Here is a 17,653-nt window from a genome sequence, read left to right as displayed (position 1 = left end):
TATGGGAAAAAAGTAAGAACCAAGACATATCATGTAAAGGCACAATATCCCAGTGAAACTGCATTGTAAATGTAACTGTATTATTTGATTTAAATATACCAATAAGCTTAATGGGGAAAAATAGTACTTGAAACATTAGCCAGAGCAATCAAGCAAAATAAAGAAATGAAAGAGATACATATAGGAAAGGAAAATCACAAATTATCAGTATTTGTAGATGAGATGATACTCTACATAGAAGACCCAAGGGGCTTCACCAAAAAAAAAATCTTAGAGTTAATTATTATTATTACTTTTTTTTTTATTTTTTGAGACAGGATCTCACTATGTAGTTGAGACTGACCTGGAACTCACTATGGAGCTCAGTATGGAGCTCAGGTTGATCTTGAATTTACAATGATCCTCCTGCCTCATCCTCCTGAGTGCTGGGATTACAGACGTGTGCCACTATGCCTGGTTAGAGTCAATTATTAACTTCAGCAACAGAGCAGGATATAAAATCAACTCATAAAAATCAGTAGCATTTGTGTACACCAATAATAAGCTCAATGAGAAAGAAATTATGAGACAATACCATTTACAGTAGCATCAAGAAAAATTAAATACCTAGGAATTAACCTAACCAAATAATTTATTCTACAAAGAAAACCACAATACTCTGAAAGAGGAGATTGAGAAGGACATTAGAAAATGGAAAGATGTCTCTTGCTTCTGTATAGAATCAGTATAGTGAAAATGGCCATACTCCCAAAACTGTTACAGATTTAATGCAATCACAATCAAAATACCAATAACATACATCACAAACATAGAGAAAACAATCTTAGGAAAATTCATATAGAACAAGACAATCCAGTATAGCAAAAGCAATCTTGGGAAACAAGAGCAAAGCAGGAAGCATCACAATACCTGACTTCAAGCTATACCACAAAGCAACAGTGATGAAAGAAAGAAAGAAAGAAAGAAAGAAAGAAAGAAAGAAAGAAAGAAAGAAAGAAAGAAAGAAAGAAAGAAAGAAAGAAAGAAAGAAAGAAAGAAAGAAAGAAAGAAAGAAAGAAAGAAAGAAAGAAAGAGAAAGGAAGGAAGGAAAAAAGAAAGGAAGGAAGAAGGGAGGAAGGGAGGGAGGGATGGTACTGGAGAAATACAGACTTTTGGATCATTGAAACAGAACAAGTGAATGCAGAACTACCCCCAGACACATACAGCTAGATCTTTGACAAAGAGGCCAAAAGTATATGATGGAGGAGAGAGAATTGTTGTGGCTTTAGATTAGATGTCCACCCAAGCCTCATATGATCATAGGTGGCACTTTTTCAAAGTTGGCTGGATCTAGAGTGTATGATGCTGGAAATAATTCATGGTGCAATGCTAGGCTCAATGACACTAAGATTAAAGGTGTGAGTTCTACCCTCCCTAAATAAAATGGATAAGATAAAGGAGGCAGACAGATGCTGTTAAAGTCCGTTATTGCTTTTGCTACCTTGTGTGTGCCATGAGCACTGTGGACTGCAGTAGCTACTGAGTTATTACAGTTCAGACTTCTCCTAGGAGAGGAAGATGGGTTGGTAGCCATTTTGCAAAGGGGCCAACAGAAGTCAGAACTCAGAGGATCTTTGAGTTGGCTCCCTCTGGCAGCTTCAAGTGTCAGATAACAAACAGAGCAGGAATCACTCAGAGTGTTGCAGGCTGAAAAACTCAGCTCCCAGCATCCCAGCCAGAAGCTAAAAACAGATTAAATTTCAGTGGAACTAAAGGCTCATATTTGATGGACATTGCTGGGGTCAATCACCACCATAAACCTACTGCTGGCTTGCTAGGATTAATCAACATAGATCTAGGCTCTGTCTGCTTTTTCTGTCAAAGAGCAACAGCAAAGACACTCCCTGAAGTGGACTTTATTTCTTCAGCTTTTCTTCCTTGTTTTGCTTCTTTTCTTCTCTTTTTCTCCATTTTTCTTATTTTTACATGAATGCAAACATTGTTTCTAGTATTTTTGTTTGTTGGTTTGTTTGTTTTGTTCTGTTTATATTTCTGTTTTTTCCTTCTTTATTTCCCTCTTGCCTACTTCACCAGTTCCCAAAGCTTGTATAATCTTCTTTTGATCTCCAGTCTTGCTTCTAATCATTTTCTCTTCTTCTATTTCTCTATTTTCCCCTAATTCATTTTAAATTTTCTCCCCTGAGTGTGAAATTGTGAGGGAATATTTACTTTACACAATTTTCTGCTTTATTTTAGATTTGGTTATATAATTAACCTGTTCACATGGTTAAAGGTTAAAAAAAAGAAATTAAACAAAAGGGGGAGAATAAAAAAAGAAAAAGTCATGACAAGGATAAGTCAATACATATCAGTTATAACCATCAATGTTTAGGGTCTCAATTCACCAATCAAAGTCATAGACTGGCAGAATGCGTCAAGAAGCAAGATCCAACAATGTACTGCATAAAAGAAACACACTTAATTCAAAAAGAAACTTATAGACTGAAATTTAAGGGTTGAAAACAATACTCCATGTGACAGGAACCAAAAAAAAAAAAAAGCAGGAGTAACTATCCTCTTTGCAGATCATGTAGATTTAAAACCAGCACTGATCATGAGAGACAAAGAATAACACTACATTCTTGCAAAGGCAACAATCCAAGAGGAAGAGATGACAATCATAAACATATATGCCCCAAACACAAGTGTGCCCAACTATATGAAACAAATACAGGTGAACATGAAAAATAATATAAGCACCAATACAATAGTAGTGGGAAACCTCAATACCCCACTCTCACAAATGGATAAATCAACTAGGAAGAAAATTACAATGAAATACTAGAACTCAATTAAACTCTTGAACAAGTGAACTTAAAAAATGTTTACAGAGTGTTCCACCCAAGAAAGTCAGAATACACATTCTTTTCAGCTGCACATGGGTCAGTCTCCAAAATAGACCACATGATTTCTCTTAGAACATGTCTAAATAAGTGCAAAGGAATTGAAGTGATCCCCTATATATTATGAGACCATAGTTTGATGAAATGGGAGATCAATAGCAAAAGAAACTGTGAGAATTCTACAAACATATAGAAATTGAACAACACACTACTGAATAATTAGTGGGTCACAGAGAAAATTAAAGAAGAAATCAGTTCCTACAAATAAATGACAATGACAATTCAACATACTGGAATTGGTGTGACACAATGAAAGCAGTCTTACAAGGGAGATTCATAGCAGTGAGTGCTCATATTAGGAAAACAGAGAGAGCTCAATTATACAACCTGATGCTGAACCTCAAGCTTCCAGAAAAAGAAGAGCAGGTCAAACCCCAAATTCATACAAGAGAGGAAATTTTAAAGATTAGGGCAGAAACCAATACAATGGAGGCTAAGAGAATGATACAAAAACAAACAAACAAAACAAAACACAATGAAGCCAAGAGTTGGTTCTTTGAAAGAATAAACAAAATTGAAAAACTCTTAGCCAACCTTATCAAGAAAAGGAAAGAAAAGGCCATGCAATTAGGAATGAAAAGGTTGAAATTACAATGGACCTAGAAGAAATCCAGAGGATCATCAATACCTACTTTGAGAAACTTTACATCAATAAGGTAGAAAATACAGAAGAAATGGACAGATTCCTAGATTTGTATGAATTACCACAGTTGAATGAAGATGACCTAAAAATTCTAAACGACCCAATATCAATCAGTGAAATTTAAGAAGTAATTAAAAACTTACCAACTAAGAAAATCCTGGGCCTTGATGGCTTCACTGCTGAATTCTACATGACATTTAGAGAAGAACTACTGTCATTACTGTTTAAACTCTTTAATGAAATTAAAAGGGGAGCAATACTCCCAAATTCATTCCTGGCAGTAAGCATCACCTTGATCCACAAAGCAGAGAAAAATCCAACTGAAAAAGAGAACTATAGGCCAACCTCACTAATTCACATAGAAGCAAAAATTCTTAATAAGATACTGGCAAATAGAAAAAAGAAGATCATCAATAAGATCGTACACTCTGACCAACTGGGGTTCATCCCAGTGATGCAGGGATGGTTCAACATATGCAAATCAATAAATGTAATACACTATATTAATAGAGCCAAGGACAAAATTCATATGATCATCTCAATAGATGCAGAAAAAGCATTCAACAAAATCCAACATGCATTCATGATAAAATCTCTACAGAAAATTGTAATAGATGGTCTCTACCTCAATCTCATAAAAGCCATCTGTGAAAACCCAATAGTCAGTATCATACTAAATGGTCAAAAACTAAAAATCATCACACTAAAATCAGGAACAAGACAAGGATGTTCACTATCACCACTCCTGTTCAATATAGGCTTGGAAACATTAGCAACAGCAATGAGACAAGAGAAAGAGATAAAGGAAATAAAGATAGGAAATGAAGAAGTCAAATTGTCATTATTTGCAGATGACAGTACATTCTATATAGAAGATCCCAAAAATTCCATCAAAGGTCTTCTAGATTTAACCAAATTCATTAAAGTAGCTGGATACAAAGTCAACACATAATAATCAATAGCTTTTCTGTACACAGAAAACAGACTCACTGAGGGAGAAATGGGGCAAACAATTCATTTCACAAATAGCATCCAAAAAATTGAAATACATAGGAATCAACCTAACAAAATAAATCAAAGACCTCTACTCAGAAAACTGCAGCAATCTGAAAAAAGAGATTGATAAGGATATCAGAAAATGGAAAGGCATCGCTTGTTCCTGGGTACGAAGAATCAACATAGTGAAAATGTCCATACCTCCAAAACTGCTATACAGATTCAATACAATCCCAATTGAAATCCCAGCAACATACTTCACAGACGTTGAGAAAACAAGTCAAGAACAAGAAGAGACCTAGAATAGCAAAAGCATTTCTAGGCAATAAAGACCAGGTAGGGAGTATCACAATCCCCAACTTGAAACTATACTACAAAGGTACTGTGATAAAACAGCATGGTACTGGTAAAGAAACAGATCTGAGGAGCAGTGGAATAGATTAGTAGATGCAGAAACAATCCCAGACACCTCATCTTCTATCAAGGAGCCAAACACCCTCACTGGAGGAAATATAGGTTCTTTAATAAATGGTGTGGAAAAACTGGATTTCAACTTGCCAAGGATTAAAATTAGACCTATACCTCTCACCATGCACAAACTAAAATCAAAATGAATGAAAAATCTAAATATTAAAACAGAAACACTAAACGTGATGACAGAAAGGTTAGGTAGAACACTTGAAGACATTGGCTTAGGAAACGATTTTATGAACAAAACCGCAGTTGCCCGTGAACTAGCAGAAATGATCAACAAGTGGGATGTCTTTTTATTAAAAAGCTTCTTTACAGTAAGAGAAACCACCAACAGTGTGAATAGACAACCCACAATGTGGGAAAAACTTTTCAGCAGCTGTTCCTCACACAAAGGTCTACTATCTGGAATACATAAAGAACTTAAAAAATCAGACCTCCCAAATATAAAGACCCAGTTCAAAAATAGGCATTTGAAATGAACAGACTTTTCTCAGACAAAGAAATAGAAATAGCAAATAAATATATGAAAAAAATTCCACATCAATGGTCATTTGGGAGATGCAAATGAAAACAACACTGAGATTCCACGTCACCCCAGAAAGAATGGCTGCTATCATGAAATCAATCAATAACAAATGCTGGTGGGGTTGTGGGGAAAGAGGAACGCTGGTCCACTGCTGGTGGGAGTGTAGACTTGTGCAACCACTGTGGAAATAGGTATGGAGATACCTCAAAATACTAGGGTTGGAAGTCCCATTTGAACAAGCTATTCCCCTGCTGGGTATCTTCTCCAAAGAATTAAAAGCATAATATCACAGTGATATATGTGCATCCATGTTCATAGCAGCACAATTTGTAATAACTAAAACTTGGAAACAGCCCAATTTCCCATCAGCTGGAGAGTGGATAAAGAAACTGTGTTTTTTTTTTCTTTTTATAAAATGGAGTCCTAGTAAGCCATAAAAATGATAAATTAGAGACATTTATAACTAAATATATGCACATGGAGGTGATACACTTAAATGAAATAAATAGGAAACACATGAGTAAATACCAAATAGTTTCTCTAGTGTGAAAATCTGAAATTATAAATGAGGACTAAAAGGTATAATAGATAATGTGAAAGAGGAAGAAAAGGGACAAAGCGGAAAGGGAAATGTGAGGGGCAGGAAAAGAAAAGAATGGAATGGAATTTTTATGAGAAAATGAAAAAAATGGAAACAAAGTCTTTGTAGATAGGGAGGGAGGGAGGAGTTGAAGGGAGGGCAGGGAAATGTGGAAAAACTAAGAACCAGGATTAATTATGTAAAGGTACAATTTTCCAATAATGAATGTCATGACATTCAGCATACCTTAAATATACCAATAAAATTAATTTAAAGAAGTACAAAGTTGAAACATTTGTAGGACAATGGATGCACCTGGAAATTTTAATGTTGAATGAAATAATCAGACCCAGAAATTTAAATGTCATATAGTGTCTCTCATTTGAGTATGGAAAAGCACAAAGAGCACCATAACAGATGAATAGAAGGAAGCAGGGGTGGGTGGAGGGGGTGAAGGGAGGGCAGGAGTATGGGGAAAAATGAGAAACAAGATCTGTCATGTTAAGGTACAAGATCCCAACAATGAATGTAACTGTACTGTATACCTAAAATGTATCAATTAACTCAATAAAAAGAAAAAAAATTGGAAGGGGGCCCGGGGACCAAGGGTGAGAGGCAAAGAGAAAATAAATGGAATTAAGATATATCATACACAACCTAATAACCTCAATGAATGTAAACATTTTATGTCATAAACATGAGATTAGATGAATAATATTAACAAGAGCAAAAATTAAGCTGATTTAGAGGAGGCAGGACAGAAGGGAAAGGGGTTTTAGAAAAGAATCAAGGCGTATTATGTACATACACCCATTTCCCAAGATGATTTAAAGCTGCAGTTACTACAAACATGTACTAATAAAAACAAAAATTTAAATTGCAACTTCATATCACTTAAGAAATATGATTATCCAATTTCCTTACCTTCTTTTTAAAAATGCATAATCAGATGACGTTGAGGTTTTTTTTTAGGGTGGCTATATTGTTTTCCTTGTGTTTTGTTATCTCTACCATTCATGTTTCCTTTTTATGGTCACTGTTTCAAATGCAGTTTGTATTAAAACATTTTGAAATATCAAAATAAAGAATTAAAAATAAGAGATAGAGGAAGGGGAGGTGGAGAAGAGAAAGTGATGTAAAAAGAATTAACATGTACTATGTACATGTAGCAAATCACCATGATGAATGTAATTATTACGTACCTCAGATATGTAATATTAGTGTTTAGGGCTGGGGATGTAGCTCAGTGGTGCCACCTCCTGCCTTGCAAGTGCAAGGTACCGAGTTTGATTCCTGATACAAAAAAAAGTCTTTAAAATTTTAAAAATAGGACCAGGTAATAAGGGAAAAGAAAAAAATGTGAGATGATGAAAAGATGGAAATAAAGTATTTGTAGATGGGGAGGGGAGGAGGGGGTGAAGGGAGGACAGGGTTAAGGGGAAAAAATGAGAATCAAGACTTGTCATGTAGAGGTACAAGATCCCAACAATGAATGTAACTGTACTGTATCCCTAAAATGTACCAATAAACTCAATTAAAGCTGAAAAAAAAAGGACCAGGAATGGATCTCAGTGGCACAGATCCTGCCTGGAAAGTGGTAGATTCCAAGTTAGATCCCCAATGCAAAAAATAAATAATTTAAAACAATAAAAGGAAAAAAGTCTAATGATAAAAAATACTAGCAAGGATATGGAGAAGAGGAAACCACTGCACACTGTTGGGGGAATACAAATTGGTACAGCTGTTATGGAAAACAGTGTAGGTTAGATTTTTCAAGAATAAAAAATATTGAACTACATTATGAGGCAGCTATCTCACTATTGGAAATATCCACAGAAAATGAAATCAATATTTCTGTGAGACATTTGCCCTTCGTGGGAAGAATTTAAGTGTCCATCTACTGATGAATGGTTAAAGAACAAGATAGGTGTATGAATGAATACTATCTCGCCATACAAAAGAATGAAATTCTGTCAAGTTAATTGTGGTAATATGAATGAAATTGGAGATTATCATGTTAAGAGAAATAACCCTTCCCAGAAAGACAAGTACTGCATGATCACCATCATCAGAAATTCAGAGTGAAATGGCTGTTACTAGAGGCTGGAGAAAGTAGGAGGAAGCAATGCAGAAAAGTTGTTCAATGGATAATAAGTTATAGATAGGAGCAATAAATTCTTGTGTGCTTGCACAGTAGGGTAAATATAGATAATAATAATGTAATGTACATCTCAAAGAGCTAGAAGAAAGATTTTGGTAGCTTTCACCATAAAGTAATGATATAAGTTCTAAAGGATAGATGAGCTTAACCTAATTTAAACATAGAGAGAGAGAGAGAGAGAGACAGAGAGAGAGACAGAGAGAGAGAGACAGAGAGAGAGATTCTATGTGGTAGTATCTCATTAATATGTACAATTTTATATTTTATATTTAAATAAAAATAAAATTCTAAGAGTGCTATTATGGACATAAATTTAATGCTGTTTGGTAAAGGAATACATACTCTTTTGTTGTGAGCATGTCTAAAATGAAATTGCTAAGGTATACGTGTGTTTACATATAGAGCATATATATATGCTTATTTTAAAAATATTTTGCCATACAATGTTTCAAATTATTGGTACCAGTTCTAGTTGTAGTACATCCTTCAAAATACTTGGTATTTTTGTTTTTATTATTTTAGACACTTGGGGGAGTGTGTAGTGACATATCATTTTGGCTATAATTTGTATTTCTAGGCAAAGTAATAAAATTTATTGGCTATTTCAAGATTCTATTTTGTGAAATGGTATTTTATGGTCTCTGTATTTTAGTATTGGATTTTATTTCATTTTATTATTTATTTGTAATAATTCTCCATTGTTTGTGGTACTGAGGATTGAACGCAGGGCTTTGCACACACTAAGCAAGCACTCTGCCACTAAGCCACATCCCCAAGCCCTCACTGTTGAATATTTTACATATTACAGATATGAAACTTTTCTGATAAATGTGTTGCAAATATCTTCTCTCAGTTTTTTGCTGGGTTTCTTACTCTTTTAGAGGTATCACTTTATGGACAGTTATTTTCAAATATTAATAAAGCACAACATATGTTTCCTTCATCCTTTGTGTTTTTTGAATCCCCATTAAGAACAGTACTTTCTCCAAAGTTCTGAAAATGATCTGCTTTGTTTTGTAAATTAAAATTATAAAATTGCATTTCCACCTTTCCTATTTAGACATGTAATGTAGTGTGTATGTGTGTGTGTGTGTGTGTGTGTGTGTGTGTATTTAAGGTGAAGTCAATATGTACATCTTTTTCCAAAGATCCAAATGGCCTTATACAACTTTTTGCAAAGAAATATCATTTCCCCACTTCATCATATGTGATTTTTTTTGTTATCATATGTGATTTTTCTCATATTTCAAGTGACAACATGTAGGCATATTTCACAGGTCTATAAGTTATACATACATACACACACTTTAATCTTTGAGACAGTACCATGGTATATCACACTTAATATTGTAATTCTTTTTTGTTTTTTTGAGACAATATCTCGCTATATAGTTCAGACTGGCCTGGAACTCACTATGTAGCCTAGGCTGCTCTCAAAATCACAGTGATACTCCTGCCTCAGCCTCCTGAGTGCTAGGATTACAGGCATGCCCCACCACGCCTGGCACTTAATACTATAATTCTAATAATTACAATATATTAACTATATTTAATGCTATAGCATCATACCAAGTTTTGATATCTAGTAGTGAACATCTTAGAGTTCTTTATCTTCAAGATTGTCTTGAATATATTTGGTTCTCTATATTTTTATATATATATTTGAAATATATTCAACAAAATGTAACTTGTTGAAAAATTTTATATGAATTATACTGAATTTATTGACTATAACTGAAGCATTTAAAATGTTGAGAGTTTTAACTTATGGTCATGGTATATCCCTACACTCATTTAGTTCTGTAATGATTCTCAAAACTGTTTTATAATTTTTAGTAGGAGGCTTATAAGTATTTAGATTTATTTTAAAACTTTTTTATTTTTAATCAACTTGATTGCTCTATTATTTATATACAATCAGATGCACACATTTCATTTTTTAATTTTAATTTTTGTGGAGTTGGGAGTAAGACCAGGACCACAAGCATGCAAAGGAAGTGCTCTTCCTCTGAGCTACGTCACCAGGCCAAGATAGATAGATATTAACTATATAGTTCAGTGATTTTAATAAATATATTTGCCAGTGAAATCACTACCACATCGAGATATAGAACATCATTTCATCTAAATAAGTTCCATTATTCCCCTTTATAGTGAGGAAAACCCTTACATTTAAGCAAGGCAAAAACTCATGTGATCCAATTTATGTTAATATAGATTTATTTTGCTTGTTATAGAAGTGATATGAATACAGTCATGAAAAATAAGCTCTTGTATCTCATATTTTTCTCAAAGGATTTTTAAAATATTCATCAATAGTAGTGCTTTTGCTAGTAGTTTTTTCCTTTTATTTGCCAAAATAGTGTTCAAATGTATGAAGACCTTAAAGTTTGTTTTACTATTTGCTTGTTAATAGCTATTTGGTCTTTATCCACTTAGAAGCTATTATAAAAGAAATTGCCATGAATGTCCCTGTACAAATATTTCCGAGGAAATGTATTTTGATTTCTGTTGGAAACAATCCAGAGTGGAATTCCTAAAAAATATGTTAAGTTTAAGATTTCAAACTACCAAAAAGTCTTTCAAAATAATTGAACTTGTTACCAGCAATGAACAACAGTTCTAGTTGTTTCATAGTCTCAAAAGTGCATGAGAATGTCAGCCTTTAAATTTTCAAAATTGTAATAAGCTCACTGGTAATTTGTACTTTTAGTCTTTTTTATCATTTTGATTTTCTGATCATTTTAATTTAATTTCTTTCTTATTTTGAGTTTTAGGATTTCTTTATATGTGTTCTAAATAAAAACCCTTCATCAGATAAATATATTTTGAATATTTTCTTTTAATTTCTTTTTTTTTTAAGATGATGTTTCACTGTGGTGTCCAGGCTGGCCTTGAAGTTTCGGGGTTAAATGCTCCTGCTGCCTCCACAGTGTTTCTGGGACTATTGGAGCGCACCAGTGCATCTGAATTTCTACTTCATTTCCTTAGCTATGTTTTTATTTTTAGTGTAGAATTTTTATTTTTGATAAGTCCAGTTTATCTGTGGTGTGTGTGTGTGTGTGTGAGAGAGAGAGAGAGAGAGAGAGAGAGAGAGAGAGAGAGAGAGACCTTTCCTTCTGTTTCCTATTCAAGGAATCTTTATGTTCTCTAAGAGCATAGAGTCTTTCTTTATGTCTTATTCTACATAAAGGTTTTACAGTTTAATCTTTTAAATTCTATGATTCACTTTGAAATACTGTATGGTAAAGTGAAAATGTAAGATACATTTTTTTGTAACAGGGATCAAACTCAGGACCTTATGTTTGCAAGGCACCACTGAGCTAAATTTCCACCCTGATAAGATACTTTTATTTCTTAAAGAAGCACCATTCATTTCAGCATCACTCCTTAAAAAACTATACTTTCCCTATTGTTTGACTTTGAAATCTTTGTCAAAAAGAATTAACCACACACACACACACACACACACACACACACACGTGTATATATATTTCTGAGCTGTATTGTATTCCACTGATATATGAGTCTATGTTTACTCTGCTAAGACACAACCTTTATTATGATATTTTAAGCCTTGAAATCATGCACAGTACTGTAGATCTCTAGATTTGTGAGACTGTTTTTAAAATTTATTTTATCTTTTCTAGATCCTCTGCTTTCCCATGTAAACCTGGAGGTAAGTTTGCCAATTTATAAAAGAAAAAAACATCTTCTGGGATTTGATTGTTATTACGCTGATTTTATAGATTAATTCTGAGAATCAGATGTCAGAAAAAGAGTACTATCATCATACATGTTTACATTTATTTTGGTCTGTAGTTTCTTTCAGCAATGTTTGACAGTTCGCAGTGTACAGGCTTTTTATATGTTTTTAAAATTTTTTTCTAAATATTGCACATTTCTGTAGCTACTATAAGTGATATTTTTACATTTCAATTTGATTGTTCATTACTAGCATAACAAAATACAATTGGGTTTTGTATATTTATCATGTAATTGCAACCTTCTTATATTCATTTCATAGTCATGTACTATGTTTATTTCAGATTCCTTAGGACTTTCTAAATAATGATCATTTAATCTGCAAATGCAGCCATATTTATTATCATTTGGATCACACGTTTGTGAAGGGTATTATTTCTTTCATTCTGCAAGTCTGTTTCACTATATGTTCATTGACTCACCTCATGGAAAGGCCTCACATGTCTAGGGGCCCCTCACGAGAGGAGCCATCAGCTGCCCTGTCCTTTTCCAAGTTCTAAAGAGCAGCTGACCATAGAGTCTATATTTATATAATGACTTAACGTATGAGACAGATGGTTGGGTTTTCTTTCCCAAATTCAATCCTGCTTTTTAAAATAAAATAATTGTTTTATTTTATAAATATATATATATATATATGAATATATATGAATATATTAACTATGAAAGGAATAATACAGTAAAGCATTAAGAGTGAGAAGAATCCATTTCCTCAGGCTTTTTTTCTGACACACTTCTTCCCTACATTTTAATGGAGAGGAAATGGAGAGTTGAGAGTACAGCAGAGGAAAGGTGTATCCCAGGAGCGGAGGAGCAGGACTGGGAATTCCCCCTAGAGAAATGGGCATGGCCAGTGGCCCCTGAGAAGACACTGCTCTTCCCTGGCAGCCAGATAAAGGCCCAGGGGAACACAAAGAAGGCAGTGACAGGGCCTAGGCTGGTGCTATTAAAAGGGTCTTGGGGTGAGCGAGGGGCGGGGCTGTCTAGCCCCGCCCCTCTCTGGACAGCTGTAGGGGGTTGGGAACTCAGGCGGAGCCGGGGACAGTGACTGAAGCCTCACGTGACTGGCCAACTCAGACTCTTGCGCCGGGGTCCACCACCAGACTTGGTCGTCGCTTACAGCCTCTAGGCCTAAGAGGCCCTATCTGCTCCCGGTGGCCCTCAGGGCGTGCAGGCTAGGAGCAGCCTGAAACAGCACGACGCAGAGAAGGAACGGGTAAGGGACTGGGGGGTGGCGCGGTCCCTGGGGTCGGGATGGGAGAGAAACTCGGCCTTGGTGACCACATCCCTAACGGTCTGGCTGCCTCAGAGCAGAGGCGCAGCGGGTGGGCAGTGCAGCCCGCGGCACAGAAGGTGTACGGTCCTGCGTATTTGGTGGGGCTGCCAGGGTCCAGAGGAGAGGCAGTGCGACATTTTCCCATGCCCCGCCGCCCAACCCCCGCCCCTGTCCTTCACAGTGCAGAAAATGGTGGTCTGAGCCGGGCGCGAGGTGAGGTGCGGAGCAGTGGAAGTGGGGTGGAGACGATGGGATATCGGATCGCGAGCGCGATGGGGAACTGGTCAGCGGTCGGGGATTGGAAGCAGCTCGAGGCACTGAGCTGCTGCTTCACCGAGGCTTTCTGCTAGTCTGAGGGGCTCAGGGCCATGGCGGCTCTCCTGGGAGCAGGAATCCGGCAGGGGAGGGAGAGGAGAAGGAAAAAGGAAAGGAGGAGTCAAGGGTAGGCCCGGGTCTGTGCTGGGCCGGGGCGGGGCGGGGCTGGGGGGACGTGTGGAAAGCCCTCATTCTGAGACTCTGACTCAAACACCCGTTTCCTTCCTTTCCTTCCCTTCCATTTTTCACCTCCTCGTCCTCCATTTTGGTGCCTGCAGAGGCCAGGAGATAGATCTACAGGAAACATGTTGGGCTTCGGGGAAGGGAGGAGCACGGACTGGGGGCCTCTCAGCTTGGAAAATGGTCTTGACAAAAGGCCCTTGACGTCCAGGCCTTTGAATTTTCAAGGTGTGTACTTGGGCCTCTGTCCTCGGTGCTGATCAGTCCACCAAGAATTCATTCTCTTTCTGTCTCTTGTCTCCTAGGAGTAATGGAATCCAAACAGGAACAAGTGATAAAAAATCTCAACGAGGAAAACGCCCAGCAGGAAAAGGAAGAAAAAGATGAAAAAGAGCTACAAGCTAATAACAGGGAGCTCTTGGCCCTGCCTTTGGAAGCTGGTGACTACAATGTGCCTAGAGGAAATCGCAGGCAGTTCCGAGTTAGGCAGCCCATCCTGCGCTATAGATGGGACCTGATGCATAGGCTTGGAGAGCCACGGGCAAGGATGAGAGAAGAGAATATGGAAAGGTTTGGGGAGGAGGTGAGACAACTCATGGAAAAGCTGAGAGAAAGGCAGTTGAGTCATAGCTTGAGAGCAGTTAGTAATGACCCCCCTCACCATGACCATCACAATGACTTTTGCCTTATGCCCTGAATCTTGATGTTTTCCCTGAAGTTAATAGAGAAACACTTGCTTCCTAAACTTACATGTTTGTGATGTACTGTTGTGAGCCTTTTGATGTCACTGGTTTGCATGTGTCTTCTATTACCAGCTTCTAATGGAACGTTGTATTTTTGACCCAGCTTGTATGACTTTTGTTAGCAGAACATACCTATTGCATGGAAAGATGCTCATTATATATTGTGAAGTTAATAAAGCAGTTTGAAAAAAGTATTCTTTGTATTCTTTTATACTTAAAATTTATAGACACACTTCTTTATTATTTTAAATTTTATTTTAATATTGCTTTATCACTTTATTATTTTTATTATTATTTTCTTTTTATGTATATTTTTCTATACTTAACAGATACTGAATAAAATAATTTGATCATTGATAAAAGCAATATGAGGGCCAGGGATTTGCTCATTGGTTCCGCCGCCTGCCTCATAAGCGCAAGGACCGAGTTTGATCCCCGGTACCAAAAAAAAAAAAAAAGGCAATATGAGTACTTACTAAACACTTGTGACAGAAAATCAAATTTGGCCTACCCCTGGAATCTGTTATTTGGAAATATAAGGCAATATGAACTTACTAAACACTTGTGACAGAAAATCAAATTTGGCCTACCCCTGGAATCTGTTATTTGGAAATATAAGAAAACATTTTTAAAATATCGTTTTACTTGTCAGTACATTGTAGATAGTCACCTCTTATGGGTGCTGTGTGGACCATATGATGTAGTAATTTTGTATGCTTTCTCCAAGTTTTCATTCGTACTGACATTCATAACTGCATAGGTATTCCTTTCAGTTATTAGGGGATATTTCCAAAGTGATGCCTTCTCTGTGCTCATATTCAGTGAGCTAAGAGTTAGGCACTTCTCTTCCTCTGCTGCTGTGCTCCATTTCTATATTCTCCTCTGGGTATTACTCTTTGTACTAGATCTTTCATCCTATACTGGATCCCTATCACCACAGATGTCCATGAATTTTCAAGGTGAGAAATTCCTACTGATTTTTCTAGAACTCCCAATGGATTTAATCTGCTTTACAAAAGTACAGACATATCCTGCCGGTTCAGCTTCCTGGAAATAGTTTGTCTATCTAGTTCTTTACTTAGGGGTAGGTCTTTCCCAGCAAATCTGTTCATGAGTTCATCATTCTGTACAACATCAACTCAGGGAACAACTCCCTTTTAATCTGGGACAGTCCTACATCATGGCCCATGTCCACCTGAAACTTATGAATGTCCAATTTTTGTTTTATATTAAGATGGACACCAAGAGATTATGTGAGTGAATCGGGGACTATTTAAATGTGGGCATCTTTATTAAAAACTCATGTGAATAGTGCTAGAGTTAAGTGTCACATTAGAACTCGGGAAACAAAGTCTCTCTGAGTGTGTTAATCAGGTGAAAATGAAAACATTTTACATATGAAAACAGCCTTTGATGGAAGTAAGTTTACAATTCCAAAATAAGAATTAGTAAACTTTCCAAACTAACCTGTTGCCTAATTTGAGGGCCTATAACTGTCTTTTATAATTTTTAAAGTTGAAAAATGTAAGGACTATTTGGTAATGCAAAAAATATATGAAATTTAAATTTCAATTCCATAAATAAAATTTTACCAGATCATAGGCATGTTTATTCACTAGCATATTGTATATGGCAGTTTTTGCATTACAGTCAGAATTAAGTACCTGTGAAAGAGACTGTATAGCTCCCTGCAAAGACAATCATCTTGTTCTATTAAATACTTTGTTACCCTATCCCTTTGAATATAACATCACAGGAGCTGTAGTGAGGTAGTGCAGGCCCGTAATCCCAGTACTCTGAGAGGATAAGACAGAAGGATCACAACAAATTCAGCCCAGTCTGGGCAATTTAAAGATTTAGGAAGACCCTGCCTCAAAATTAAAAGGGGGGTGGGGCTGGGGATGTAGCTATGTAGCTCAGTACAAACACCCTGGGTTCACTCACCAGTGGTGTAAAAAATACATGTAAAATCACAATAGCACTTAAGAAACCAAGGGGGAAAGGTGGCAGATGAAAACGTAATACAGCAACTCCCAAACATCATGAATTACATACCTGAGTAATTTCAAATCCCTCCCTTCTCTTGCAAGCACTTGAGACAGACACAAGGCATATTCACGCAAGACAGAAGTTTATAGGGAAGCTAGAACTGAAAGGTCAGGAAAACTGATAAACAGTTTTATGCCCTACCAGACTTTTTTGCTCCTGAGTGCCAGTGTTAGCACCAGGTTCAGTGGAAAACAGAACTGTTCTGCCTGTATTGGCAAAAAGGTATACAGCAATTCCTTCATGAGGAGAAAGGAAGCTCACACATCAAATTACAACTTAACTATGATACACAATTAGATATATAGAATATCATTTATATATATAATAAATGATACATAACATATATTATATATTCATACACATCTTTTGTGTTCAGGCAGATCCAGGTTGCCTGACAACCTCTCAAAGAAGGATAGGTTTAACATTCTAGTTTCTGGAGACACTGCTAAGAAGTTTTTCTTCGCTTTTAACACTCTGGGTCTGAAGGAACAGTCACATGAGTAATCAGGATCTATTAAAAACACTTAGGCAACAACAAACCAGCAGAAAATGAGTAAAAGACCGTAAGGGAACAAGGCCTAAGTTTCCCCCAATGGGAGCAGCAAATTTTTACGGATCTGGGTCTATTTATCTGTATATCATTTCTATATGTTATGTGACAAGCTTCCTTTTCTCCTTTATTTTGTGCTTTTTTATTTTAATATAGTACAAGTAGATATTAATAAAGAAAATATAAAAGCCATTCTATGAAATCCATAGCAAAAATGATTAGAGAAGTGTGGACATGCCGTGCAAAAGAGGTAGACATATTGTTTGTATAAAAGCCCCAAATTGGGGCAAATAGCAGGCAGTGAGATTAGAGGTTTGTCCTACTTCACAAAGAAAAGGATGTTCAAAAAATGTGACGTATAGATATGAATTGGGCTATGGAGGTAAATCTCATCACGTACCTTCAGTACAGTGCTGCAGTAAATACTTGTGGAATAAATAAAAAAACAAATAA

At 36.3% G+C, this 17,653-nt stretch overlaps 1 protein-coding gene across 2 annotated transcripts; it reads left to right on the top strand.

The window, feature by feature from the left end:
* The first annotated feature begins 12,999 nt into the window (after positions 1-12,999).
* Bex2 (brain expressed X-linked 2) lies at positions 13,000-14,603 on the top strand. Of its 2 annotated transcripts, none has more exons than XM_010618781.3 (2): positions 13,000-13,303; positions 14,164-14,603. In XM_010618781.3, exon 2 carries the CDS (start codon positions 14,169-14,171, stop codon positions 14,553-14,555), a length of 387 nt encoding a protein of 128 aa, XP_010617083.1. In that variant the 5' UTR covers positions 13,000-13,303; positions 14,164-14,168; the 3' UTR covers positions 14,556-14,603. The 2 variants fall into 2 exon arrangements, with proteins under 2 accessions (XP_010617083.1, XP_033616434.1); XM_033760543.1 differs by lacking the exon at positions 13,000-13,303 and adding an exon at positions 13,892-14,086.
* The last annotated feature ends 3,050 nt before the right edge of the window (positions 14,604-17,653 follow it).

Source organism: Fukomys damarensis, unplaced genomic scaffold (genome assembly GCF_012274545.1).
Source record: "Fukomys damarensis isolate Sample0158 unplaced genomic scaffold, DMR_v1.0_HiC HiC_scaffold_39, whole genome shotgun sequence".
In the NCBI taxonomy this organism is placed as follows: Eukaryota; Metazoa; Chordata; class Mammalia; order Rodentia; family Bathyergidae; genus Fukomys; species Fukomys damarensis.
This window is presented reverse-complemented; position numbering and strand designations above follow the sequence as displayed.

Bases quoted from the DNA above. Each gene is read 5' to 3' on its own strand.
- Bex2 (XM_033760543.1), top strand. From the start codon at position 13,984: ATGTTGGGCTTCGGGGAAGGGAGGAGCACGGACTGGGGGCCTCTCAGC. The intron at 14,087-14,163 runs GTGTGTACTTGG...CTTGTCTCCTAG, and splicing joins CAGGCCTTTGAATTTTCAAG to GAGTAATGGAATCCAAACAG.